The sequence below is a fragment of the Alternaria alternata genome, assembly GCF_001642055.1.
Source record: "Alternaria alternata strain SRC1lrK2f unplaced genomic scaffold CC77scaffold_8, whole genome shotgun sequence".
NCBI classification, from domain to species: domain Eukaryota; kingdom Fungi; phylum Ascomycota; class Dothideomycetes; order Pleosporales; family Pleosporaceae; genus Alternaria; species Alternaria alternata.
The window spans coordinates 1,012,769-1,036,095 of NW_017306197.1; the positions used below are offsets into that span (position 1 = coordinate 1,012,769).

Genomic DNA, 23,327 nt, shown 5'->3' on the forward strand with positions numbered 1-23,327 from the left:
CACGTGAAGCCAATTTTCTGCTTTGAATCGCCGCCCCAGCAAACCCGAGCTCGCCAAGCCACCGTGACGTAAAGAGAACCTAACCTCACAACCACTTTCCACTGCAAAACTATACGCGTGCAACGTGCTGCTAATCACCCTATTGGCTCGCCTATGCTGAGAATTGATCCTTCTAGCTCAAGGGCCATGTCGGTCCAGCGTCCGAGTCGTTGGCGCTTGTGCAAGGAGCTGGGGAAGACACAAGACATCTGACTAACAATGAACCATGGTGCTCTTTGTCAAGAATAAATCTCTGCCCTCGACTATAAGAGTCCTGGGGGCCTTGCGAGATTCACTATAGAAACCACGCCCGACTAACACGACTTTCCACCTGCGTCACCTACATACCTAGACACCATCTACTACCATCAACAACAACATCCAGACACGAGTCACCTTACCGTCACACCGCTGCCAAACATTCAATGAACATCAACGACTTCCCCTACGAAGTTCTTACCCAGATCCTCGAGGAGGTTACCGAGGCCAATATACGTGATGGTCCCACGTATACATTCGGTCTCCAGCAAGCACCACTGCCTCTCGAGAGGGCCAAGCTCCAGCGCTATGTGAGAGGCCCGGTTCCGCCAGAGCTCCTCAAGTGGGACGCGACTGCCACGCTGCGATCAGTCTGCTGGAAGTGGCACGAGTGGGCTCTGGAGCACTCCATCAAGGACGTCTATATCCGTCGCTGGAAGGGAGGAGAAGTAAGCACACGTTTGTTACTTACCATAAGCATCATGCTAACGAACATCAGCGATGGGCCGAGCTGTCCAACAGGCGAGAGAGCTACCCACTCTACGAACTCATTGACCGCCCGACTGGCACGGCTGTGTACCGCGACCCTTTCGCCTCACTCAAGCGGACCGTGAGCATCTGCAACGACTACCCAGAGGTGGCCGCCAAGGTTAGACGCATGTGGGTGCACGGTTTCTACACCGCCGAGACCGATCGTCTAGTGTTCCAATCGCTCAAGAACTGCACCAACATCACTTCGCTTTCTCTTCCATGGACCACTATCCGTCACGTGGACGCCAAGGCCTGGCGGACTGTCCTCACTGGTACGGGTAAGCCACTGCAGTCGCTGGAACTCCAATGTGTCGACCCTACTTCGCAACAAGCAACGGACAAGGACAATCTCGTTGATCTGGAGCCACTGCAGTCGGTCAACTTCAGCCAGCTGCGACGTCTGAAGATCTTTGGCGACACTAGCTTCATGCCCATCACCGACAATGATCTCTTCGCCATTGCTCGCACTGCAACACAGCTGGAGGAATTCCATCTGACGTGCAACTCTTCCATCACCATCGACGGTGTCATGGCCATTGTCAAGGCGTCTCGCAAGACTCTCCGAGTGCTTGAGCACAGCCCGCGGTCACAGGATGGCTTCTGGCACCCACATCCGGGATCTCCGAGCGACTGCGAGCATCTGTGCGACACTTTCCGAAACTGCCCTAAGCTCGAGACTCTTTCCATCTCGCTTCCTTCTGTATGCTCCCATCTCTTCTCCAACGACAATGCAAAGTTTGCCGGCGACCTGCAGGTACGTGCTTTGCACTTGTGTGAGCACGAGGACGGTCGCTCCACTCAGGAGGCCACCGACGCCCTGCAGAAGCTACTGGAGCAAGCCCGTCGCTTCATCCGCCTTCGCGCGGAGAGCGCCATCCCTCGCGATTTGTACGTCGAGCTCTTCTTCGCAGAGTGCATCTTCGAGCCCGGTTTCCAATCCGTGCATGGCGACTTTTCCCTGGCGCAGATCTCGTCTGATGGGCGCTGGCCACAGAACGTCGACTTCAGCGGCAAGGGACCTTATGGCAGCACCGGCCTATACGGAAAAGAAGAAGAGGCGCAATTTCAGCGCATCGACGAGGCCGACTTTTTGGCCGGTGTTCGTAGGAGGCTCCTCTCCATTCAAACTTGATTGCGACAAATAACGGCCGAAACTTCACTTCAACTTGTAAACCTTGATCACCAACCTTTTTACTTACGAAATTACGACCACATGCATGAGCGACAGGCCTGGAGCCAAAAAGATACCAGGCTGGAGCAGCCATATTGTATTCATGCATTTGGGGAACTTCATAAACGAGAACAAGGCCATGTCTCGAAAAGCGACTACTGTGTATCTTCCCGTCGGGATGGCGGGGTATCATTTTTGTTTTTTTCCTCTTTGCATCTTGTTAGCATTTTAGCGTATGTACTTCAACCAACATAATGAATCAACTTGGCACACTCATCTGGCGTCGTCTCATGGCTCATCTGTTCTGCATCCATACTTGCGCATACACCATGACCGGATGGTTGAGCAAGCAACACGAACAACGCGCGACAAAGAAACTTCGCGAAGCCTCTGCTCTAAATTTGCCAAACGGCTCCTCCGCTTGGCGATCACCAACAACACCCACCCCGCACCTGCAACCCACGCACCCACACTCTCCCAAAGCGGACAAGCCCAAGGTACATTTCCGCAGTGTCTGCTTACACATCGCATAGTCATTCCCTCACAGCAGCTAGCTGTACTCCGGATGTCAACCTCTTTCTCTATCCGAGCTTATCAACCTTACCTAAGCGGCTACGCCGTGCCAACCACTCAAACGTGGTAAGTACCAGATCTGGCACGGCACGCTGAACGCCGACCGATATGCTTGCTGAATAAGAGGCGGAAGAAGACCGCACTAAACCAAGTCGTATGCCGGACCCGGGGGCTCTGTTGAGAGAAAGCAGAGAGTGGCAGGTTTGCCGGAAGGCTGTAACAAGAAAAATGCCGGTGGGAAAGTCTAGCATAATCGTATTTTGCCAGCGAAGTGCAAAAAAAACCCATTGGCAATCACTTACCAAAGACTCATGTAATCGTTGGAAATGATCCATGACGCTACTGCATCGGGGGTATATGTGGGGCGCTAGCCGTGCGGCCATGCTCCATGCAGGATAGCGATGCGGCTATGAGGGGCAGAATGGCGCAAAGCTGTTGGTAACTGCTATGCAAGCAAGCTTAGCTACCCAGCTGGCCCTATGAGGTGGTCTCGGTGCTATGGGACCGGTGTATGGCATGATGTATTTCGAGATGCTGGAGATCGGGGCCAGGGACAAGATAGGATAAACCGACAGGGTCATCTGTAGTGGTAGCTGGTATCAAGTATAAGAAGAAGGGACCACCCCACTCCTCGAAAGCTCTCCAGTTTACCTCCTTATCCTCAACACATACGTCCTACTTCACTTGTTCTCTGTTGACTTTGTTTGATACCCCAATTCGTTCAAGATGGCTCCCAAGATCGCGATTGTGTACTACTCCATGTACGGCCACATCAAGAAGATGGTATGTTGTTCCTGTTGTGTTGTCCTGTGGAAGTTGCTGTCTACCCAACGGCTCCCCGCATGATTCTCCTCTCCAGTCTCTCAACTGAGATTCTCTGCTAACATGGTTACAAACAGGCCGATGCTGAGTTGAAGGGTATCCAAGAGGCTGGCGGTGATGCCAAGCTCTTCCAGTATGTGACCTCTATCCAACACACCCAACACCACGATCCCCAGCTCGCAATCATTCCCACAGCCGCTCAAATCTTCACCAAACAAGCCCCTCTCTATCCCATGTCGAGAGCAATCACTAACGACACAACCACAGAGTCGCCGAGACCCTTCCTCAGGACGTCCTCGACAAGATGTACGCGCCTCCCAAGGACTCGTCGGTCCCCGTCCTCGAGGACCCCGCCGTCCTCGAAGAATTCGACGGCATCCTCTTCGGCATCCCCACCCGCTACGGCAACTTCCCCGCACAATTCAAGACCTTCTGGGACAAGACAGGCAAGCAATGGCAACAAGGAAGCTTCTGGGGAAAGTACGCCGGTGTCTTCGTTTCGACTGGCACCCTGGGCGGTGGCCAGGAGACGACTGCTATTACCAGCATGAGCACGCTTGTGCACCACGGTTTCATCTACGTTCCCCTGGGCTACAAGACTGCGTTTAGCATGTTGGCCAACTTGGACGAGGTCCACGGTGGAAGCCCTTGGGGTGCTGGTACTTTTTCTGCTGGCGATGGATCGAGGCAGCCCAGTGAGCTTGAGCTGAACATTGCGCAGGCTCAGGGTAAGGCTTTCTACGAGGCTGTTGCCAAGGCGCATCAGTGACTAGATGATGGAAAGACTGCTGGCCTTGTTGCTGAGAACAAGACGGTAGAGAATGGGAATGGAGTAACGACAAATGGTAGCACTGCTGCTGCTGCTGCTCCTACTTCTACTCCTGCTCCTGCTGCGTCTTCTTCGCAACCCCAGCAGAAGACGGAAGAGGACAAGGATAAAGAGGGCGGTCCGTGTGGATTGCCTGCAAAGTGCGATATCATGTAGACTTTGGCCTTTCCTCTCTACTTCTTCTTTCCTACTTGTGGAGATTTGCGATGGAATGAAACGAAATGAGATAATTTAGCCATGAGAACTACGCTCGAGTCTTCAAACAGTACTGAGAAAATGTGTGTCAACTCGGATAGACTGGGCCAAGCCCGAAGGAAGAAGACATTGGGTATCATTATTTCCACAGCTACTCTATCACAGACCCATGAATCTGGATAACAAATATTCCCCATAAGGAAAAAAGGTTCCATCAAGCCTTATACCAAACGAAACTCCATCTACACCAGGAAAGAAACAACCCAAGGTCCTCAATCCCTATTCGCTATCGATCCTTGTTCCCCGCAATCACCCACCCTTCTTCCCCTGCCCCTCCTCCCCCCCTGGAACATGATCATGAACGAAGCCATCCACCCAATCCTTGACCCCATCAGCTTTGTGCGTCAACCACTCCCACCAACTCTCCTTTTCCTTCTCCGCCCCCTCGCTCGCTTCCTTATCGCCTTCCTTATTCTTGAGTTCGTCTTTACTTCCATCCGCCGGAGTGGGCCGGGCCGGTACTACTGGGTCGTGAAGCGAAGGAGAGGTATCTTCCATTCCGGACGCGGATGCTGCGATGGAGGATAAGGAGTTCAAATCCATGGACGCGAGATCTGTCGACGAAGACGAAGAAGGAATAGTGTAAGCAGGAACGGGGTCCTCGGGCGTGTGATTCTCATTCCCGGGCGCATCCTCGTCGTCGTCGTGCAACCCAACTGGTTTCAACGGCAGGCGCAACGTCCCATTATTCGGGGCGGGCGTGAGACCCAGCGTATCGCAAACGATATTGTACAGTTCGATATTCTGAAACGGTTGCATTCTGCTGCCGGGCATGTGCGGGAAAGCCGGCCCCCGAGCAATAAACACGGCTCTCATCAACGGGTGTTCAAAATCATATCCGTGCAGACCCCTCGGATGGTATACTTGGCCCTTCTTCTTGCCCGCTTCGACGTCGAATTCGTCCCTTGTGACAATCGCCCAACCGGTTTTGGGCACGATCCAGAGAGGCGCGATCCGCTTGTTGCGACTAAAGTGGTACCGCTCCGGCATATCCTCGTCTCGCAAGTAAACGTCCACGTTAGGATTCTCCTTTGTGCGTTGTTTGATCTGGTTGTAAAGCCGGTGTAGAGAATCCGGATCTCTAGGGCGTAAACCGTAGAGCGGCCAGCCATCCGTATGTTCGAGTTCCTTTGGATCGACCAAGTCTTCCAGTTGAATCAATCTCGTCACGTCCGTGGTAGCCATGCCGTGGTCGCTCACGACGATGACGTTTACAATGTTGGTCAGGTTGCGTGCTTGCAGACCAGACAGGATACCTCCCACCATGGCATCGGCGCTTGCAATCGTTTTGCGGATCTCGGTGCTGTTGGGGCCGTAGCGGTGACCGTCGCCGTCGACGTCGGGGACGTACGCTGCGATGAGCTGGGGCCTGGGCGCATTTGCTTTGGCGCCCACGTCTCTGGGGCCAGGGGTGTCGAGGAGCGACATGATGCGGTCGACCTTGCTAGCAAGCACTTCGGAGCCGTTGTACTTGTCAACGTAAGCAATCTCCTGATGCAGGATCTTGGCTTCAGAACCGGGCCACATGTGCACCGCCGTCCGTACACCTTGTTTCTCGGCCGTCACCCAGAGGGGTTCGCCGCCCCACCAGTGCGCTTGCAGGCTGCGGTCTGGGTCTGTGTAGTAGAACTCTTGCTGTAGTTCGGGGTCCCAGAACGTGTTTCCTACCACGCCGTGTGCTTCGGGGTACATGCCCGTGGCCATTGTGTAGTGGTTTGGGAACGTGACGCTGGGGAAGCTGGGCATCATGTACTTTGGCGAGATGCCTTCTTGGACGAATTGGTTCAGCGTGGGTGTTAGATTTCTGAACAGAAAGTCGGCGCGGAAGCCGTCGAGGGAAATGAGAATCGTGGTCGGGGCGAAGAGCGAGGTGCCGTTTGATACCAGGGTTACTGCGCCCTTGACGTCTTTTGGGGTGGAGAGATTGTACGTAGCTGCGAGAAGGACGACGAAGAGAACGATGATGGATACGTAGATGGCCATGCGTCGGTATAGGCTTTTCCTGCGTGTCTGTAGCAAGTATTAGCTTTTTTCATCTGCGCATTCGCAGACTTTACATACCTTTCTCTGCAGCTCGCTCGCAAGTAATCGCTGTTCATCGCTTTGGGAACTCCTCCTTGACCGGAAACTGGTACTCGAAGCGCCAATACCCTCTTCCATCTCGTACATGAGCGCACTTGCTTCTTCGTTGCCGCTTTTCCTGCGCCCCTTGGTGTCGCTCTTCTTGTCCCATTTGCCAACCTTGACCCCAGAGCCTTTACGCCCTAGGATACCCTTCCCACCATCTTCGCGCGTAAGAAGTCTCTCGCGCTCATCCTCCGAGTCCAAGATATCGCGGTCGCGCTCGTCAAGGTCGCCGGACGGCCGGCCGTCGTAGGCTTCGTCGTCGGAGGTGTGGTCGTAGAGGGTGCGGTCGTCGGTGCCTGCGTCGGAGCTAGCGACCCTGTGCGATTCGTTGTGCGGTTGCGGTTGCGAAGACATGATCGCGTTCTTCGGGTAACGTTATCACATCGCTTGATGAACCGGGAGACACGTTGCGCGCCCGCTATGGTACTCGATATGTTGGGGGTCAGCGACCCCAGACGTGTCTCTTGGCATTCATGTTTCACGCGTGCAGGAATGCGACGTTCGTCTCGCGTATCGACTTGATTCGGTAATGGACCCAACAATCAACAACCTCCCACTCACCCAGAGAATTGAGAATCGACAACTTCATTTGAAAATTCCCATCTGCGTATGACACGTTCTAGAGATTGATACAAATTCTTCCCCTGATATCCAAAGAAAAAAGACTAACCATCTCCCTGACTCTACACTCTACTCCATCTCAAAAACCACCCTTTCCCACGCATCAACCCACCTACACCCCATCCCTCCCACCCTCCCCTCTGAACAATCCCACAACACCAACCACATACACTCCACCAGCTCACCCCAGCAAAACACTCTCACCTCACCCAAATTCCCCGCCTCACCATGCTTGGCACCAACCTCGCGATGCAAGCTCGTAGCCCAACCCAGTCTACCATCGCCCAGCCGTTCACAAATTGCGTCCCAAAAGTGTTTTTGCCATCGTGAGGGCCATTGCGAACAGTCGACGGACCACCAGCCGCGCGTATCGGGTGCCGGGGTGTGCAGCTTTTTCAGAGGTTGGAAGAAGGTGCTAGGGTGCTGAGTTTTGAGGGAGGCGAGGTAGGGTGTTATTTGCGAGGGCCAGGTAAGAGGTGTGGTGATGCCGATCTTGGGTTCGGGCGCTAGGACGCTGTGTGGGAGTGTAGACAAGTCGATGGAGGCATCGGATTCACAATCGGCTTCCTGTAGGCTTTTAATCTCGTGTTGTGGTGTTGAGACTGCTGGCTTTGGCGCTTCGTCTAAGCGCAGGGCTTCCTGTTGTCTTGCAATGGTAGAGGTAGGGGCGGGAGGCGGAGTTGGGGGAACATGCGTCTTGACTGCTGCTGCTGCGCCAGCTTTTTCCAGGCGTGCACTCTTACGGCGACTCGCAACTGTAGTGGGTACTTTGAAGGGGGCCGCTAGCTTTGACGCGTCGTTCAGGCGCGAGCTTCTTCGTTTTACTCTTCTGAGTAGGCTATCGAACTCCAATTCTGGACGGGCTTTTGGGTTGCCAAGCGACTTGATCTCTGCTCCTTTACTCCCCTGTAGGCGCGCACTCTTACGACGATCCACGACTGTAGCGGGATCCTTTGGCAAGGGCGTAGGTCGAGACGGAACAGTATCTTCTGCTATAGCAACAGGTATGGGCTCTGCTGGTGCATCGGACGACGGGGGATCTTCTTGCGCAGCATTCTCAGCGACCAATTCGGCTTCGTCTGAATCTTCCCAAGATATCGGAGAGCTGCTCTCAGGTCCACTTTGCGGCGGTTCTTCTCTCGTAATAGCAGTCATCTGTTCAGTTGGCTCATCGCCGTCCAAAGGAACTTCTTGCGTAAAAATGCCAGCATATTCATCAGATTCAACATGTCTTTCGTCTGTATCGTCTTCCGAAGTGTTCTCGTCGGTCATCTCAAAACTATCCGGCATCTGACTTTGCAGCGCCGACCTTGCTTCTTGCGTATCTTCGATGAACGCCGTGTCGACATCTTCACACTCTTCCTCTTCCCCATCATACCAGTCTTTTGCATCCCGCTGTCTACTAGCAGCGCTTGATTTGGGAGTTGTCGTTACTTGCGCCTTCCAATTCTGGTGGATTTCTTCTAGACGGGCAAGCCGACTAGATGGTGGAGCATGGTTATCTTGTGTTTGCGACAAGCCTGATGGGAAACTGCCGTAGGAATCTTTACCCGTTGATAGAAACGAGGCGTCGACGTTGGAGTCGAATGAACTACCGGGATCTAGCACCGCCGGGTCGCTCATTCGGGAAGCATCCGCATCCTGGCTGGACACCTCTGCGTCAAGCTGTGACGACCTGTCTCCATGGGTTCTGGCGGATTCGAAGTCGAGATAAGCGTTAGCCAAGGAACGATAGAGTTGGTCGTTTTGACGGGTAACGGGTGCGGAGATGTGAACCAAAAGTTCGTGCTCATGGACCATAATGGACTGCAAGCAAGTAAAGGTAATGGTGTTCAATATCCATCATCGTAGAACATGTGGAGCCGATCCAAAAGAAAGCCCGCACGAATCGTTGTTACAGGGAAGGATAGTAGAAGTCAAGTGTTGACGTGAGCAAGGGTTCAGCCTAGCAATCTCCGACGCCACTACTTGGCAGCTGCATTCGGTCTGTGCACGGTCTTATATGCGATACTATCGGATGTGATCATACCTTTCAGGTCGCATGTGGCAGCGTAAGACACGGAAAACAATCTGCTGATTCAAGATATAGATTCCGCATCACAGACGGAATTACTCGTTCAGCTCAAGGACAGCATTTGTCCAGCATCATCATTCAATGGTATGTCGTCTATCATGTAAACCATCCCTACAGAGTTATCGCTGAGAAAAAGAATTCGAACCACACCACTTTTGATTTCCCCTTTTGAGAAAACTACTCCTCGTCCTCCTCAACCGCCTGCATCTCCTCAACATCCTCCTCCTCAAAGGTGTGCATGGGCACGGAGTAGAGGCGGAGAAGGGACTTGTTGGGGTCCTTGACAAGGACGTATTTGCCTTCGTCCATGCGAAGTACCATGTCAACAATTGTGCGCACAATAGCCCATCCGTTGTTGAGGTTCAGTGCCATCTGAGCGGCGAAGTCACGGGGCTTGGCGGTGAGAACACCAAGGATGACGTGGTCGTTGTTGTTCTTGGGGTTGGTACGGGATACGAAACTGTTATCATGTTAGCCAAGACCAATGCGAAATGATGGAAATGCATACCCAAGCTTCATGGTGTCAGCCTTAGCCAGGATACTCTGCACAGTCCAGCGAGCAAGCTTGCAGGAGTTGTTCTTCATCTCAGTGGCGAGGACAGCACCACGCTGGCTGGCGAGCTTGGACCTCCAGTCGAGCGCACCGCCGGCTCCTTGTGCCTTGTTGTCGAACTCGTTAAGGGCCTTGATGGTCAAGTACTGGTCTTCGCCGTTGATGTTGTTCTTGACAACAGCGTCGAGCTCTGTTCGGACAACAAGGTGCAGAGGCTCCTCATCCTTGTCGAGCGACAGATCGAAGCGGCGGTACCGGTATGCCTTGGACGCTGGCGGGTCGGTCTCGACCTCCTCGTTGTAGAAGGGGTGCTCGTGGGGCATGTTGATCTTTTGCGTCTCGGACTCGGAAACGACCTGCAGAGGGAAGATGTTGTTGATGTGGGTGGCTTCCAGCATGAGGGCGCCGGGGCTGTTGATGGAGTCCTTGTTGCCCTCGGAAATTTCGAGGGGCGCGTCGGCGGCGTTCTCGTTGACGGTGACCATGTCCAGACTTGAGCCATCGCGCTTGTCAATGAAGACCTTGTTGCCGCGCTTGGTGAATACCAAGTCCCATGAGTAGACGGACTTGGTGGCGCACATGAGCATGGACAGGACGCCGTCGGTAGCGAATACCGTCGCCTCGTCCTTGTCGGCAAGCTCTTGCAGAATGGGATCGCTGGAAGTGGTGACATTGTAGGCGGCGCGGTCGAGGACGTTGAGTTTGCGCTCCGAGGTCCTCGCGCCAGGCTGCTTGTCGTAGCTGCGGTCGTAGTAGTAGAGGAAACCGTAGTTGTCGATGTCCTCGCCTTCGTGGGTATCCAGGTTAAGCTTGCTGAGACGGGAGAAGTCAATCTCCTCCATGACGTTCCACTCGGGCTTGACCTGTACGGAAGCATCGCGGTTGCGCTGGGGCTTGTCGTCCCTCCAGCCGAAACGGCGTCCTCCCCTGCCTCCACGTCCACCGCGCTGGTTGTCGTACTGGTTTCCGCCACGGCCACCAACACGCTGGAAGGTGCCCCGCCCTCCGCGTTGCGCCTGCCCGCCTCGCGCTCCTCCTCGTCCACGGAAGACGGTGCCGCCGCCTCGTCCGAATCCTCGGCCGCGGGCTGATGTGCGTGTGTTGTCGACGACGGAGAAGGTGGCCTCCTCCTCGGCGGCCTGGATAGCGAAGGGGTTGGTCTGCTGGTTCGCGCCGTATACCTGCTGGTCTGTGAAGCGTTAGTTCGCTGCTCTTTCTTTTTTCTTTGCAGTATAAATCCAGCCATACCCCGGTAGTTGCGGTTGCCGTACTGCTGGCGTCCTCCCCGCTCGCGGTCCTTGCCCTCAGTCCAGTCGGCCATGCGACCCAGCTTGTCCGCCTTGGAGTAGGGTGCAAACGGCACGCCGTCGAGCATCGACTCGGACGTGACTGGCGGGCCCCATCCTGCGGTGTCGGGCAGCGCGGACACGAGGTCCAGTAGTGATGCGGGTGCCATTTTGTGTTAGTGACTGTAGGTGGTTGTTGCCGCACAGAAATTATGTGGGCAGTCAAAGTTGGCGCTAACGAAACGAAATTCCTACCCCGCGGGCAACTTCACCCAACTACCACACTCACTCGACGTCGCTCCAGATCCCACGAAAAGCTTGCTTCGTCAATCAATGCTACCTAACGCAGCACTCTCTGCAGCCTAGTGACATGCGCTTCCTCTATCCAACCTCAGATTATTTCCAGAACAACTCCAAGAATACTGAACAGCAGGGGCAACAATGGTGCACGCCGCGAGAATGTGCTTGCTGCGTCTAACTCGACATCATCAACACACGCATGCGCGCTACATCCTGCCCAGGGTCTAACTTTAATTAGCCATGTCACGCCCTTTAATTCCAGCATAGGGCCGCAGCTGCATAGACCTGTGAGCCTATCGTTGCAAAGCTCCCACCCTCTCAAGTCCTCACCGGTCTCTATTAACCGGTGAATGGAAGAGCAGAAGAACAAGTTCCTATCCTCCCAAGCATGCTCGCATAGCTTTCAGCTTCTCCTCATATCTGCAATTTCGTTCAATATCTCTTCAAATTCACGAACCTCGAAGTGTTCTTGCTTTATTTCTTGTTTAATCTCCCTTGACACAACATGCAATACGAGCCTCTCGAGAAGACGAAGAACGATATTCGCGTTTTGAGGTTTCTGGATCCTTTACGTCCTATTTCGGCCGAAGACTCTATTGAATGCACGATCGAAAATGTTCCGCTGGAAGAAGGTTCTTTCTCCCCCCAATCGGATCAAAGCTACATACCAAACCCAAAGTGCCCGATGGTTTGGGATCGTTTCACAAAATGCGTAGATCTACGAGACGCGACCTTGGAAGGATTAACCCTTGACGAGGCCACAACTGAGGGCCTCCGCAACCAAGCCCACAAGCAGGTCAGCGACACTCGCTTTGCTTGGGGAGATTTCGAAGCTTTGTCATATACGTGGGGCGACGTACGTGATGTAAAAAGCATCATTTTAAACGGGGTGCGCAAAGACGTTTCAAAGAATCTCGAATCAGCGTTAAGGGCTTTACGAGATCTACAAGAGACGCGTTTGGGTATGCATTATTGGGTAGATTCATTGTGCATCAACCAGGAGGATGAAGAAGAGCGCAATGAACAAGTCAAACGCATGAGAGGAATCTATCGTCGAGCTAGGGCTGTGGTCGTCTGGCTTGGTCAAGAAGAGTCTACCGACAAAATTGCAGTTCAGACTATGTGGCACCTTTGCCGGAATCCTTGCATAGAAAACACACTCGAACTGCCAAAGGACTTACGGCTTGATGGATGGCCTGCCCTTTTTGCATTTGCACAAAAGCCTTATTGGAATCGAGCGTGGATCATACAGGAGCTTGCTGCGAATCACAATTCGACCTTGTTGTTGTGCGGAAGATCCAAATTGACGAGAAGAATGATACGACTGGGCGCTACATACTGTCGGGAGCTTCTTACAGCCTTGCAAGACCAAACATGTCAATCTGACCTCGACTCGAAACCCGGTTCATGGCCCATCGTCAGTAGCATATATTGGCTAACGATGCTTACATCCAATTCGAATGCTAAAGTAAGCTTGAGCCGTCTGATGCATCTTGTCCGCCGATTCGATGCAACCGACAAAAGGGATAAAGTCTATAGCATACTGGGCTTGTTGGACCCTACAATGTCTCGAGGCATCGCTCCAGATTACTCGCGTTCTGTACAGGAAGTCTATACAGGTTTCATGATGTCCGTTGTTGAAAGTTCAGGAGGATTAGATTATATTGCGTCTGCAGGCATACACCCAACTGAGAAAGACTGGCCATCATGGGTACCCGACTGGAGACTCACATCCACCCGCCACCACATCGAGTATCTGCGATCCCGCTCAGCTGGCGGTAATCTACCCACTCAGGTTCCGCTGATCAAGCAAGGCAAAAGAAGTACTCTTCTTGTTTGCAGCGGATTGCAAGTGGACATAGTCGATGGTACTGCAGCCGAACCTCCCCTACATCGTTCTACTCAACCACGCTACGCCTTGAATAGATATGGCAGTCGGAAATCCGAAGCACTCCAGCAGACCTTGCTTATGGGCCACCCTAAAGCTACTCCAGGCACAATTGTGGGCTATCCCAAAGCGTCTACAGGCGTACTCAAGTCTGGTGTGATTCAAGATGTACTTCTCAAAGTACTTTGGCCATTAGAACATAGTTCATCGCCATGACGACCAAAGATCTGTCAGTCAAACTACTTTCAAAGATTTGATAAGTTCCGAAAACACAATCGAGGCTTCCGTATCGGAGGCCAGAGTTTAGAAAGCTTCTTCCCAACGGCTCATAATAAAGATTTACATGTAGAGCTTACGCTACGTCATTTGCGCTTGGCTATGCTGTCTTTGGAACAAAGAGCTCTCATAACAACAGAAACTGGTTATTTGGGACTGGCCCCTACAGCTGTTCGCCAAGGAGATGTCGTTGCTATCTTATTTGGCTGTAGGTTTCCTATGGTCTTGAGGCCCTACCTTGATGACATGTATCAAGTCATCGGAGAATGCTACATCCACGAACTCATGGATGGGGAAATGTTGAGTCAGGAGCGTGACGGCCATGTTTCACGGCGGGAATTTGTCCTGTGTTAGTAGGGCTTTTGTTTATGCCAGGTTTTATGAGCTTCTATTTATTCTAGATTAGTCTTCCCTTACTTCCTCTCCTTCTTCTTTATAACATTTAAAAAGGAAAGCATGCTAACTACTACTCTCCTTTCTTCCTGAATAGTCCGACTTCATCGACTGTACCGAAACCAGCTCTTTGCACTACTGAGACACTGTCCTCGCACCGCTCCATTCCACACGTAGTTTCAAGACCTGACTGTGAACTGCCGTCTTCCTGCACATCTGCATGCTCTTCATGTTCGTTTAGGAGCGTGTCTGTCTCCTTCTGGTCTTCTCCGCTGACTTGGATCAGCTCTCCAAACCTGACTTCCATTTCGCGGAGTTCTTTTGACACATTTTCATATCCACCCAGCGTGCCAGAGCCTTTCGTAACCACCGCTTCAAGCGAAGTACGTCCAGTAGTCGTCATGAGAAGTTGCAGAAAACCTCCACTGATAGCTGAAACGCCGTGGTTCTGAACATAGAGAGCTATAAATCCTAACACTAGAATTGGTACGGCGAGTGCAAGCGATAAACCGTATGGCAGGATTAAGGCGAGCTTGTTCTCGAAGTGGTAGGCATTGAAATTGAGGGTCTCTGTTCCGTTGACCATGTCGAATCGCTGATTAAGAGCCAATGCAGAGATCGTGGTATTGATGAGAAGCTCATTGGCCATATCAGGATCAAACGCTGGGCATCCATCATATTTATTGCCTCCATCAAGTCGCTGTTCGAAAACTCCGAGACGCCATATGGTGGCCCCGACCTCGTCATTTTGTGTGACAAGATAAGATTTGCCATGGGGTTTCACATCGAGCACGCATGTTTCCACAACCTCTCCATCTTCAGTCGTGTAAGGCTTTGTCTCATTCGACATGCTGGGATATTCGAAAGTCCATCTTTTGAAAGCGGACCCAGACTGGTTAAAGTTCTGTGCAAAGTTCCGATATATCGCTACAGCGTCAGAAAGTTGTGCCCATTGCTCAAAGGTTCCGCTGAAGTCGTCAAAATCTCGAGTGTATGTCGGTATAGATACATCCTTTTTGATGATATAAGATGCGTGCTGTGCCCCTGCAGCATTTGACATAGTGATATGGTATTCGACTATCTTTGGACTGCATACTGTTTCGGTCACAGGGACAGTCGAATGTATTCGGCCCGAATCCAGCCAGCCCGAAAAGTTTGCCTTTAAGGGAAGCCAGGATATGTTATCAGTATTGGGCATCCATTGGTTTTTGTCTAAGCATGGCCAATACTGTGGCGCATCTAGGTCATGGACGACGCGATAGGTGATATTTGCATCCTCTAAGGAAACATCCCACTGTGATCCCGTGTTTGTTAACGTACAGTTGGGTGCGGGATTGGAAATTTGCCAGATCGCCTCTTTATGGTCGCTAGGCATGTTCGTCAAACTTAACTCCGAGATTGTATATTCCATAGAGCGATTCGTGGTTTCACAGTCCAAGGTGGTTCCGAAGAAACTGAGTTCATACGATGTGTTCTCTTGACTTGCTTGCTTCAGCCGTGATATTTCGCCCACAATCAGGTTTGAGCTTGTGATATATTCCATGCCATTTGTCACACTATATAGAATGAGTACGAACCAAAATTAGCCTTGGTGGGGCTGTAGCAAATATTGGAGAGGGGGAACCTACCTTTGCGAAGAACAGGTCTTTAGGAACGTTGTGTTCTTTGTCATTTGCGGTGATGTTGAAAGATGGTCGGTACAGGTATCGTTTACACAATTAACCTCACACTTTACCTGACCTATAACATTGTCTTCAGATATGTCCAGAAGATTTCTGTGGTGGAATACAGACACATTGAAGCTTATGTCAATGGAAGAAGGCTGTATTTCGACGACTAGAGTACCGGGAGGGTATACTGTTGCAATCGGAACAAGCCAGCAAAAAATAGCTACAGCTACAAGTACCGGCGTCTTGAAGTACAACTGGTAGTTGAAGAAGTGGAACGGATTTGTTTGCACTTGGAAAAGATCCTCGATCAGACTGACCTAAACGTTGTAAGCTTGCATTTTCCTAGCTTTACTGAGAAGAATAGCACCTTAAGCACGCGCTTTCTCAATGTTGCCCAAAGAAATTGCGTGTAGCATGTCCCTATGCTTGCTACTAGTGCAGCACGAAATGCGGTGACTAGTACCAGTGACACTGTAGTAGCATAGGCTTGTGAAACCGTAGTAGTTTTCATGGAGAGCGTAAAACCTGGAGAGATAATGCGACCGTCGAGATAGGTGAAGAAGCAATAATGTGTAGCTGCACAGAAGAACGCTGATTGGGCTTTGTTAGTACTGCGAACAGCCAAATGTACGACCTTACTTGGTATTCTTACATATGAAATAGAATCCTAATATGGTGGCTGGTATCCTCCACGTCTGTCTCGACCCCAAAGCCCTTCCCAGTAAAGGGAGAGGCGGGTGTTTGACTGCGCAATCAGTTCTTTTGGAAGATGCAAATAGTCTCGACATTTCTGAAGCTGCGTCTGAAACCGGAGATAGGGCGGGAGCCAGGAATGGATCGAGATCTGACTGGAAAACTGGATTCATGCTGGAGTGTGAGTGGATGGGTTCACCGTGTGATCTCGCAGTAGCCTTGTCTGATACGTGAGGTTCAACCCCATCCAGACGTTGTCCGCTTGCGGTCTTGCCCTGGGTTAAGGAAATCGTACGCTGATGCATTATGTGCGACACAGAGATAGTTTGATATCTTTAGGCGCACGAAAGATAGATTTTAAATTGGAAGGAGGCTGAGAGCGGATTGTTTAGGTTTTAGCGATACAAGAGGCGCTGAAGCTGAGGTGGGGGCCTGCCCACGATTCGACGCCACAATTCTTGGATGCATTAAGGATTCAGCTGTTGCAAACCGAAGATCAATCGAGACTTTAGGAGTGACCCCCATCCTACATACGACGAAAGCCTTCTCGCCAGATTGGCTGTCTGTCAGACAGACTCCTGCCACCACGGATGCGCCAAAACCTCGTCTATTGTTGACCTAGCCCCCAGGTCGATCTTAGTCGTTCCAGAGATCATATTCTGTGCGTCAGAGCCAAGCAAGTGTCCCCACACCTCAAAGCCCATAATTGGCCTCTCTTCCAAATCCGCCTCAGCCAATTCATTCATTTTCTCCAAAACCTTCGTCCAATTTTCGTCGTCGATCCAGTTGAAAAGCCTTTCGTTCGGTGGCCCAAAGAACGTGAAATGTCTCAGTAATACTCTTTGCTCTGAGTACATGTTTTTCTTGACGACCTCGCTGTCTTTGTGTATAAGTATCGCGTCCTCTTGCCCTAGGGTATAGATGCACTGTGGTAACGCTTAGCGTAAGTTCTGAGATAATGATGCATGAAAATAGCTTGGGCAAACTCACAACCAGTCCGAACGAGAGTACGTCTGATGCCTTGGACATACCTCTCCCAGTCTGTGCTTCTGGACTGCGCCACATGTGGTTTCCTACTGCATGAGGGCCGGTAATCACCGCGTTTGTCGGACACTCCCAAGCAACGTCGAAGTCACCCAAAGCGACATCTGTGATTGTCTTGGTACCCTCTTCATCGCAAGTCCAGTTGACCAGTATATTGTCGGGCTTAATATCTGCCAAGTTCGATTGTCAATCAGGATATCGTGATGGAAGATTTAATCTGGACCGGAGACTGTACCGATATGAATCCAGTCCTTGCTATGTAGCTCTTGTATGGCTTTTGCTGTCTGCCGCAAGACTTCCTTCCGTGCCGCAACAGAGACCTCTGGATCCTCTTGAAGCAGTTTAAGCAGGGTATTCTGGTAGTATGGATAGATTAGAAGTTTTTCTTCATCGTTAGAGTCAACATGCATACGAAGCCGACGGGACCCGGAAAGATCGGCTGCGAGGCGTAAGGACATGTCATAGATTGTTTCGGGGACACGCTTGAAGACGAAAGGCTGATCATGGGATCTAAATTCGTTTTTGTTGAGCGAGAATACAGACATGAGGTATGTGTAACATACACGGCTTTGAAGATGTTCAATCGAGGATCTTTGCGCTCCACGAGCACTTCGCGCTGGATGTATTCACGGCCCGATCTGCCTACAACAGTAGAAGCCATTCTGATGCCTGTACGTGGGATCGGGGATATGCAGCGGACGAGACGACGAAGAAGCATGATTGTAGACTCAGGAAACAGGAATTTATAATGAAGATATTGTCTCTTGAGTCAAAGGTTGTTCGTGGTGGCGATAGAAGGTTGTTCATTAGCGCGGTGCTGTCACCGGTAGCGCACAGACATGGTAAGCGCTCATCCAACTCTTGGCTTCACCCGCGATCGCTGGGTTCAGTGCACACCTTCTCAATCACTAAGGAGTCAACGTGGGTATCTGGAAGAAGGCTGCATAATCCGCTGCTAGCGATACTGTACCCGATATATTAACAAGCTAGCGGCCCACTGCTGAGGCACGGGTATGTGTTGGACATCAACGTGGAGGCGGCTACAGAGTCACGCTCTTCCCATGTTGGCGCACCCAACACGTTGCGACTTCAATATGCACTACAGCTACGTTACAGCTACAACACATCATGAGCGAGTAGCGGATGCGAATAAAGGGTGGATGATCGAAGTCGCACATCCAAACTTCACTTGGCAGCCAAGCACTTATGCTTCGCACGTTGTAGTCACTATCAACCCCTGGGTATGTACCACAACCAAGTTGAAGACAGTGACTCAAAACATGAATCTTCACTGAGCAAAGACAGTTCAACCAACAAAGGCAAGAAGGGCAGCGAATTAATGTGCGAAAAGCAAGAAAACGTGGTGTTAAATCTGCGCGACAAATGATCGAAGTCAAATTTGCCACTTCAACTTTGCATTCTGGAGCACATGAGAATTTCCGGTCTCCCAAATTGCAGCGTGCCAGCGGTCTTGTACATGAGGGTACATTCTATAGGTATCGTATACAAAGTTCAGGCTCCGCATACTTCCTAACCATGTTGAGACAAAACAAGTTGTCGCATCCACCTACCACTTTCTTCGAATGAACTACTCGCTAACAGTCACCTTTCTACCCGGCAGTATAACATCCACAGGCATATACCTTCCTGTTCTGGAGGGGCGATATGCTTGGTTGTGATGTGTTGCTTATTTGCATCACGCCAGTGAGCAGTAAAATGTCTTCTAGAATCGTTCTGGCTGGAGTGTTCGGCCTCGCTATTCTCGAGTCATTACTCATAAGTATCACAGGCATACTGGGATCTTTACACCAATATTGCAGTCGTTGCGCCATCGGGCACATCGGCCTTCTCCACGGCTTTAACGAATCCGTCTTTGACACGCTCTGACAGCATTCTTCGCTCCCAACCAGTAGTCCTGGTTGCATATCCGACTGAGCTTGAACGACTGGAGATCGTCACCAATTTGATGAACTCGGTGGCGAGGACCTCGTTGACTGGCATCTTGGAGACTGTCTGTGTGCAGAACGAAGCTTGGTAGGCCAAAGTACAGTGGATGATTGGACAATGATCTGCTGATATATGCGTACTATAGCTAATAGAATCTGCTGCAAAAGAACAAGGATGCTTTATATGTGCATTATGGACAGCCGGAGTCATTAACAACTCTGTCATACACGAACATACAACAAGACCAACAAGGCCTTTGTGAGTCAAAGTTAGCAACGTCGACACATCTTCTGAGCAGTGATAACGAGCCGTCAAGCACATCAGCGATGGTCGCCATGACGTCAAAACTATGCCTGTGTTGATTGCTTTGTGTAGCACAATTGCTGTGCCTTAGTAGAATCAAGAACAGAGATAGAAGACATGAAGGTACTGGATTGGTCTAAGAATGTTTATTATTCGAGCTTGTTGGAGAATATTTGCAGTACCTCATCCTTTTGGGCGTCTCTTCATCTGAAGATGGATATCTTTGTAGTGTGAGTCCGAGAGAGAGGTGCACTGAAAGTTACTGTCACAGGCTAAGGGCCGATAGGAACAATTAGCTTTGTTACTCATAGTGCTGCCAGAAAAACCTCATTGATTCACTAGTTGTAATGGTCATAATGCGCGTGTATGGTGCTGTTGATCCAGATCATCTGACATCGCAGTCCAAGTGTATTTTCTAGATACATTGACCTGCAGTATGTAACGTACATTACAGATTAACGCTCTACATAGCCTTCTAGCTTATACCGAGAACCTATCAAAACTTTCTGCAGCAAGTTTTTAGATTGAGAGTCTTCCCTAGAAGTAATCCAATAAGGATCTGGATAAGTACTGTATTTCTTTAACGGACAAGGCACGACTATCAAAGACAAGCGCCTTAGTACTGATGAAGTCCTGTATTGCTGTATTGTTACATCCGCAACCTTTTTGGTCTCTGTCATACTGCTTGTTCAAGTCTCTGCCATTTCCTTCATCCTTGCTCTTCGAACTGAAGAAGACCACGTCCAAGAACTCTACTATCTCCTCACTGGATAGTCAAACACAACCTCGCATTCGATCCCTTCCTTCCTCAGCACTTCCACAAACATCTTCTCCCGAACTTCTCGCTCATGGATTGAAGGTCCAGGGTTGGAATGGAAAGGCCCATGCCTTACAACGATCTTCTTGAGTCCACACATCCTTTGTAGGGTGATGTCAGCGATTGTCTTCGTTCTCTCCAATGTTCCAGGCACGCAATTAACCAGCCAAACCGTCTCGATGCCCTGCACAAATTTGTGCGGCATATTCTCTGTGAAGTTCTGTCCGAATTTCCGTACGAATGCCAAGCCGGTGAAGCACAACTCGTTCAGACGAGGAATCAAGGGAGAAGCCTCTGCGTAAAACTGCCGACACACCATTGTACTGGAGATCAACTGAGACAACGGGTACTTTATCCTTCGGTCTGCGTTTTTCCAGTCTTCTACTGTTACGGAATACTTGGAGTACGAGACGGGATTCGATCTACTAGATCGGATCTAGACCATCTGTTGTCAACCCAGCTAACACATTTCACGGTGAAAACGAAGGCGTAGATACGTTTCCTGATCTCGCCGGGTAGACGGAGAAGTGGGGACTGGAAACTGTTCGCATAGGTACTGCGTTCGTTAGTCATAGTCGGCTTGGAAGTTCTGATACTCACACGAGCTCTGCGTGAGCCGGTGACACAGGTTGAGGCAGTTGGTGAGATAGAAGTGCAGCCATGCTTGAGTTTGTCGGCGCGACAGCGAGCATCTGGTTTAAGAAAAGTATTGTGTACTGTGTGTGTGTGGTTATTATAGAGAGAGAAGAAAAGTTTCAAAAGGTTACGCGATGAGGAGTTTTTATCAAAAATGGAAGGTGAGGTGAGCGCAAACGCACCGCTCCAGAGCGCCGCACGCTGAAATGCAACATAAGATATAACAAGAACGGATAAGACACTGCTTCTCTTGTACACTGTTCTCTCTCACTCGAATAGACTACCGCTTTCTCCCTTGGTAAGACGTCTACACGCCACCTCATCGATGTAACACGGGAAAGCGGCGAATCGATATTATCCCAGAAAGTGCTTTGAAATGTTAATATGATCATCCATACCGAGAGCCAGTAGCTTGGATGCTTACATTGTTTCCGTGTTCATGTTGTTGATGAGCCGGACATGGAAACTACGTCGTTGTCACCTTCTAGATACCACAAGCAAGCTGGGTTTGTCAAAACCATGTCAAGCAATACCAATCCCACACTCCACTCACGAAATTGAGTCTGGACCGATGACCGTACCGATAGTGATAGTTTATCTCTACTCGCTCAGCATGCCCTGGCCTCTGAGAACATCTCTCACGGCCACCTCAATATCCTCGTCTACCAATTCCAACCGCTGGTTCCAGAATCCGTTCTTACTCTCATCTCCAAGTGCTAGTCTCCCAAATGCAGCCCCCCTCGTCAAATCCATAATCCCCGCAAAATCGCCGTTATCCAACCTCTTCCTCCCTTTCGCAATCACCTCCTCACAAGTAGTATAATGAACACTCCATTTCTTCCCATCGACCTTCTCAATAACCTCCAAAACATCGCGCGGAGACACCTGAAACGACATTGTGAAAACATACTGGTTACCCGTCTCATCCGCATGGTCCAGAATCTTCACCACTGTTTCGCCAACTGTGGAGAGCGAGGTGAACGTACCGACGGATGTACCGTTGTCAATAAGCTCCACACTTCTACTCTTAAGATCGAATCCCAGCATTCCACTGTACAGCATCCAGTCGAAGAAGCCGCCGCAGATTACACTTGTCCAGCTGAGCTTTCCCTCACCCTGTCCCTCTTTGTACTTCAGGTAGTCGACAATGCCCGCACGCACAGGAAGCACAACATCGTTATATTTGACGAATTCCTCGTTCCGCGAGTTTGGGCCGAATTCACTGGGGATGAAGCGCTTAACGCCTGCCCGTATCGCGGCGTCGATGAAGAAGTTCTGCGAGCTGAGGGCATGCCCGCCGATGAGAGAGACAATCGCATCCTGGCCTTTGAAGGCCGATATAAGGGAGTTGAGTGAGATATAGTTTGCCCTAACGACGGGGATGCCCGACGGAAAGGTAGCAGAGGAGTCGTGACGCGTGAGGATCGTTAAGTTGTATTCTGGGCGCGCGGCAAAGGCGGCAAGGACGGGGGCGCCAAGGGAGCCGCCGGCGCCGATGAGGAGGACGTTTTTGTATGGTGGCATCGTGGGGATGGTCGTAGCTACTTGATGAGCGTAAGAAGTGATTTGTTTAGGGTGGGTATTGGGAGGAAATGATGGCCGAAGGAATATGCTTTGACTTGCGTCCCGGAGTATACATACTAATTCTGAGATTAATGTACACTTCCTTTGCTATTACAAGCTAAACAGGGGTATCATTCTGAAAGACACAAATCCGTACTCCAAGGCCCTTCGTTGCTTGGTAATTTTAATTGTTCAGCAACTATCGCATTCGACTTGTATAGCGCAAGTCCTAGTAGCTATTCTAGTTAAGATGCCTTAGTTGAAAACTGTGCCTTACGGCCGTACTGCAATAATCCAGTCTCTTTTCTAGTAATTGATGATATACCAAGGAGGAAACTAAGTACACTTGGCCCAATCTGTCAAATTTAGCTTACTGGCTAGTCAAAGCGACACTAACACCAGTGTTCTCTATGTCAGCAATCTTGTTCTGTTTACTAATCGATCAGCTAATCTGTCTATACACGGGTCCCGCCAGTCGTCCGTCTACACCAATTATCTAAACATTCCACCAAATTTTTCGCGATCATCTGCACGATAGCTCTACAAGAATGCATGATCGTAGAGCAGAAGTCCTGTAGATAGCTAGTCTACTGCTGTCTACATCGAGTCCTCTCGTGTTCTCGAACGTAACAATTCGTAGAAATTAGTGACGCGTGCT

General features: G+C 50.7%; 13 protein-coding genes across 13 annotated transcripts; 5 read left to right on the top strand and 8 right to left on the bottom strand.

Annotated features, from left to right (window-relative positions):
* Window positions 1-312: 312 nt before the first annotated feature.
* On the top strand, window positions 313-2,097 carry CC77DRAFT_839420 (hypothetical protein). Its single transcript, XM_018533367.1, has 2 exons — window positions 313-746; window positions 797-2,097. The coding sequence occupies exons 1-2, from the start codon at window positions 465-467 to the stop codon at window positions 1,958-1,960; spliced, it is 1,446 nt and encodes a 481-aa protein (XP_018387222.1). The 5' UTR covers window positions 313-464; the 3' UTR covers window positions 1,961-2,097.
* Window positions 2,098-3,007: 910 nt separating this feature from the next.
* Window positions 3,008-4,442, top strand: CC77DRAFT_839422 (Allergen Alt a 7). Its single transcript, XM_018533368.1, has 3 exons — window positions 3,008-3,355; window positions 3,472-3,527; window positions 3,662-4,442. Exons 1-3 carry the CDS (start codon window positions 3,299-3,301, stop codon window positions 4,161-4,163), a joined length of 615 nt encoding a protein of 204 aa, XP_018387223.1. The 5' UTR covers window positions 3,008-3,298; the 3' UTR covers window positions 4,164-4,442.
* Window positions 4,443-4,727: 285 nt separating this feature from the next.
* Window positions 4,728-6,959, bottom strand: CC77DRAFT_987408 (Phosphodiest-domain-containing protein; the record flags this gene model as incomplete). Its single annotated transcript, XM_018536249.1, has 2 exons — window positions 4,728-6,474; window positions 6,601-6,959. The coding sequence occupies 2 exons, from the start codon at window positions 6,957-6,959 to the stop codon at window positions 4,728-4,730; spliced, it is 2,106 nt and encodes a 701-aa protein (XP_018387224.1).
* Window positions 6,960-7,295: 336 nt separating this feature from the next.
* On the bottom strand, window positions 7,296-9,142 carry CC77DRAFT_1049531 (hypothetical protein; the record flags this gene model as incomplete). Its single annotated transcript, XM_018527581.1, has 1 exon — window positions 7,296-9,142. The coding sequence occupies exon 1, from the start codon at window positions 9,024-9,026 to the stop codon at window positions 7,296-7,298; it is 1,731 nt and encodes a 576-aa protein (XP_018387225.1). The 5' UTR covers window positions 9,027-9,142.
* A 141-nt stretch (window positions 9,143-9,283) lies between these two features.
* Window positions 9,284-11,258, bottom strand: CC77DRAFT_1019691 (eukaryotic translation initiation factor 3 subunit D). The gene is made up of 3 exons (XM_018524884.1): window positions 11,102-11,258; window positions 9,809-11,042; window positions 9,284-9,760 (listed from the first exon to the last, which is right to left on the bottom strand). Exons 1-3 carry the CDS (start codon window positions 11,226-11,228, stop codon window positions 9,478-9,480), a joined length of 1,644 nt encoding a protein of 547 aa, XP_018387226.1. The 5' UTR covers window positions 11,229-11,258; the 3' UTR covers window positions 9,284-9,477.
* Window positions 11,259-11,944: 686 nt separating this feature from the next.
* CC77DRAFT_933112 (HET-domain-containing protein) lies at window positions 11,945-12,697 on the top strand (the record flags this gene model as incomplete). Its single annotated transcript, XM_018534295.1, has 2 exons — window positions 11,945-12,055; window positions 12,197-12,697. Coding segments are annotated over 2 exons (612 nt in total), but the record flags the coding sequence as incomplete, so codon positions are not given.
* Window positions 12,698-13,003: 306 nt separating this feature from the next.
* On the top strand, window positions 13,004-13,634 carry CC77DRAFT_1008109 (hypothetical protein; the record flags this gene model as incomplete). The annotated part of the gene is made up of 2 exons (XM_018523517.1): window positions 13,004-13,481; window positions 13,531-13,634. The coding sequence occupies 2 exons, from the start codon at window positions 13,004-13,006 to the stop codon at window positions 13,632-13,634; spliced, it is 582 nt and encodes a 193-aa protein (XP_018387228.1).
* A 71-nt stretch (window positions 13,635-13,705) lies between these two features.
* On the top strand, window positions 13,706-13,957 carry CC77DRAFT_933549 (hypothetical protein; the record flags this gene model as incomplete). The annotated part of the gene is made up of 1 exon (XM_018534321.1): window positions 13,706-13,957. The coding sequence occupies one exon, from the start codon at window positions 13,706-13,708 to the stop codon at window positions 13,955-13,957; it is 252 nt and encodes an 83-aa protein (XP_018387229.1).
* A 26-nt stretch (window positions 13,958-13,983) lies between these two features.
* CC77DRAFT_1019693 (hypothetical protein) lies at window positions 13,984-16,716 on the bottom strand. Its single transcript, XM_018524885.1, has 4 exons — window positions 16,319-16,716; window positions 16,034-16,257; window positions 15,625-15,983; window positions 13,984-15,552 (listed from the first exon to the last, which is right to left on the bottom strand). Exons 1-4 carry the CDS (start codon window positions 16,662-16,664, stop codon window positions 14,070-14,072), a joined length of 2,412 nt encoding a protein of 803 aa, XP_018387230.1. The 5' UTR covers window positions 16,665-16,716; the 3' UTR covers window positions 13,984-14,069.
* Window positions 16,717-16,745: 29 nt separating this feature from the next.
* Window positions 16,746-18,208, bottom strand: CC77DRAFT_987423 (kinase-like protein). Its single transcript, XM_018536250.1, has 4 exons — window positions 17,967-18,208; window positions 17,639-17,913; window positions 17,350-17,573; window positions 16,746-17,285 (listed from the first exon to the last, which is right to left on the bottom strand). The coding sequence occupies exons 1-4, from the start codon at window positions 18,119-18,121 to the stop codon at window positions 16,926-16,928; spliced, it is 1,014 nt and encodes a 337-aa protein (XP_018387231.1). The 5' UTR covers window positions 18,122-18,208; the 3' UTR covers window positions 16,746-16,925.
* Window positions 18,209-19,005: 797 nt separating this feature from the next.
* CC77DRAFT_987424 (hypothetical protein) lies at window positions 19,006-19,404 on the bottom strand (the record flags this gene model as incomplete). Its single annotated transcript, XM_018536251.1, has 2 exons — window positions 19,006-19,159; window positions 19,211-19,404. 2 exons carry the CDS (start codon window positions 19,402-19,404, stop codon window positions 19,006-19,008), a joined length of 348 nt encoding a protein of 115 aa, XP_018387232.1.
* Window positions 19,405-20,408: 1,004 nt separating this feature from the next.
* CC77DRAFT_1008112 (hypothetical protein) lies at window positions 20,409-21,132 on the bottom strand (the record flags this gene model as incomplete). The annotated part of the gene is made up of 3 exons (XM_018523518.1): window positions 20,409-20,833; window positions 20,869-21,026; window positions 21,071-21,132. The coding sequence occupies 3 exons, from the start codon at window positions 21,130-21,132 to the stop codon at window positions 20,409-20,411; spliced, it is 645 nt and encodes a 214-aa protein (XP_018387233.1).
* Window positions 21,133-21,706: 574 nt separating this feature from the next.
* On the bottom strand, window positions 21,707-22,630 carry CC77DRAFT_1094112 (isoflavone reductase family protein; the record flags this gene model as incomplete). The annotated part of the gene is made up of 1 exon (XM_018529717.1): window positions 21,707-22,630. The coding sequence occupies one exon, from the start codon at window positions 22,628-22,630 to the stop codon at window positions 21,707-21,709; it is 924 nt and encodes a 307-aa protein (XP_018387234.1).
* Window positions 22,631-23,327: the final 697 nt, after the last annotated feature.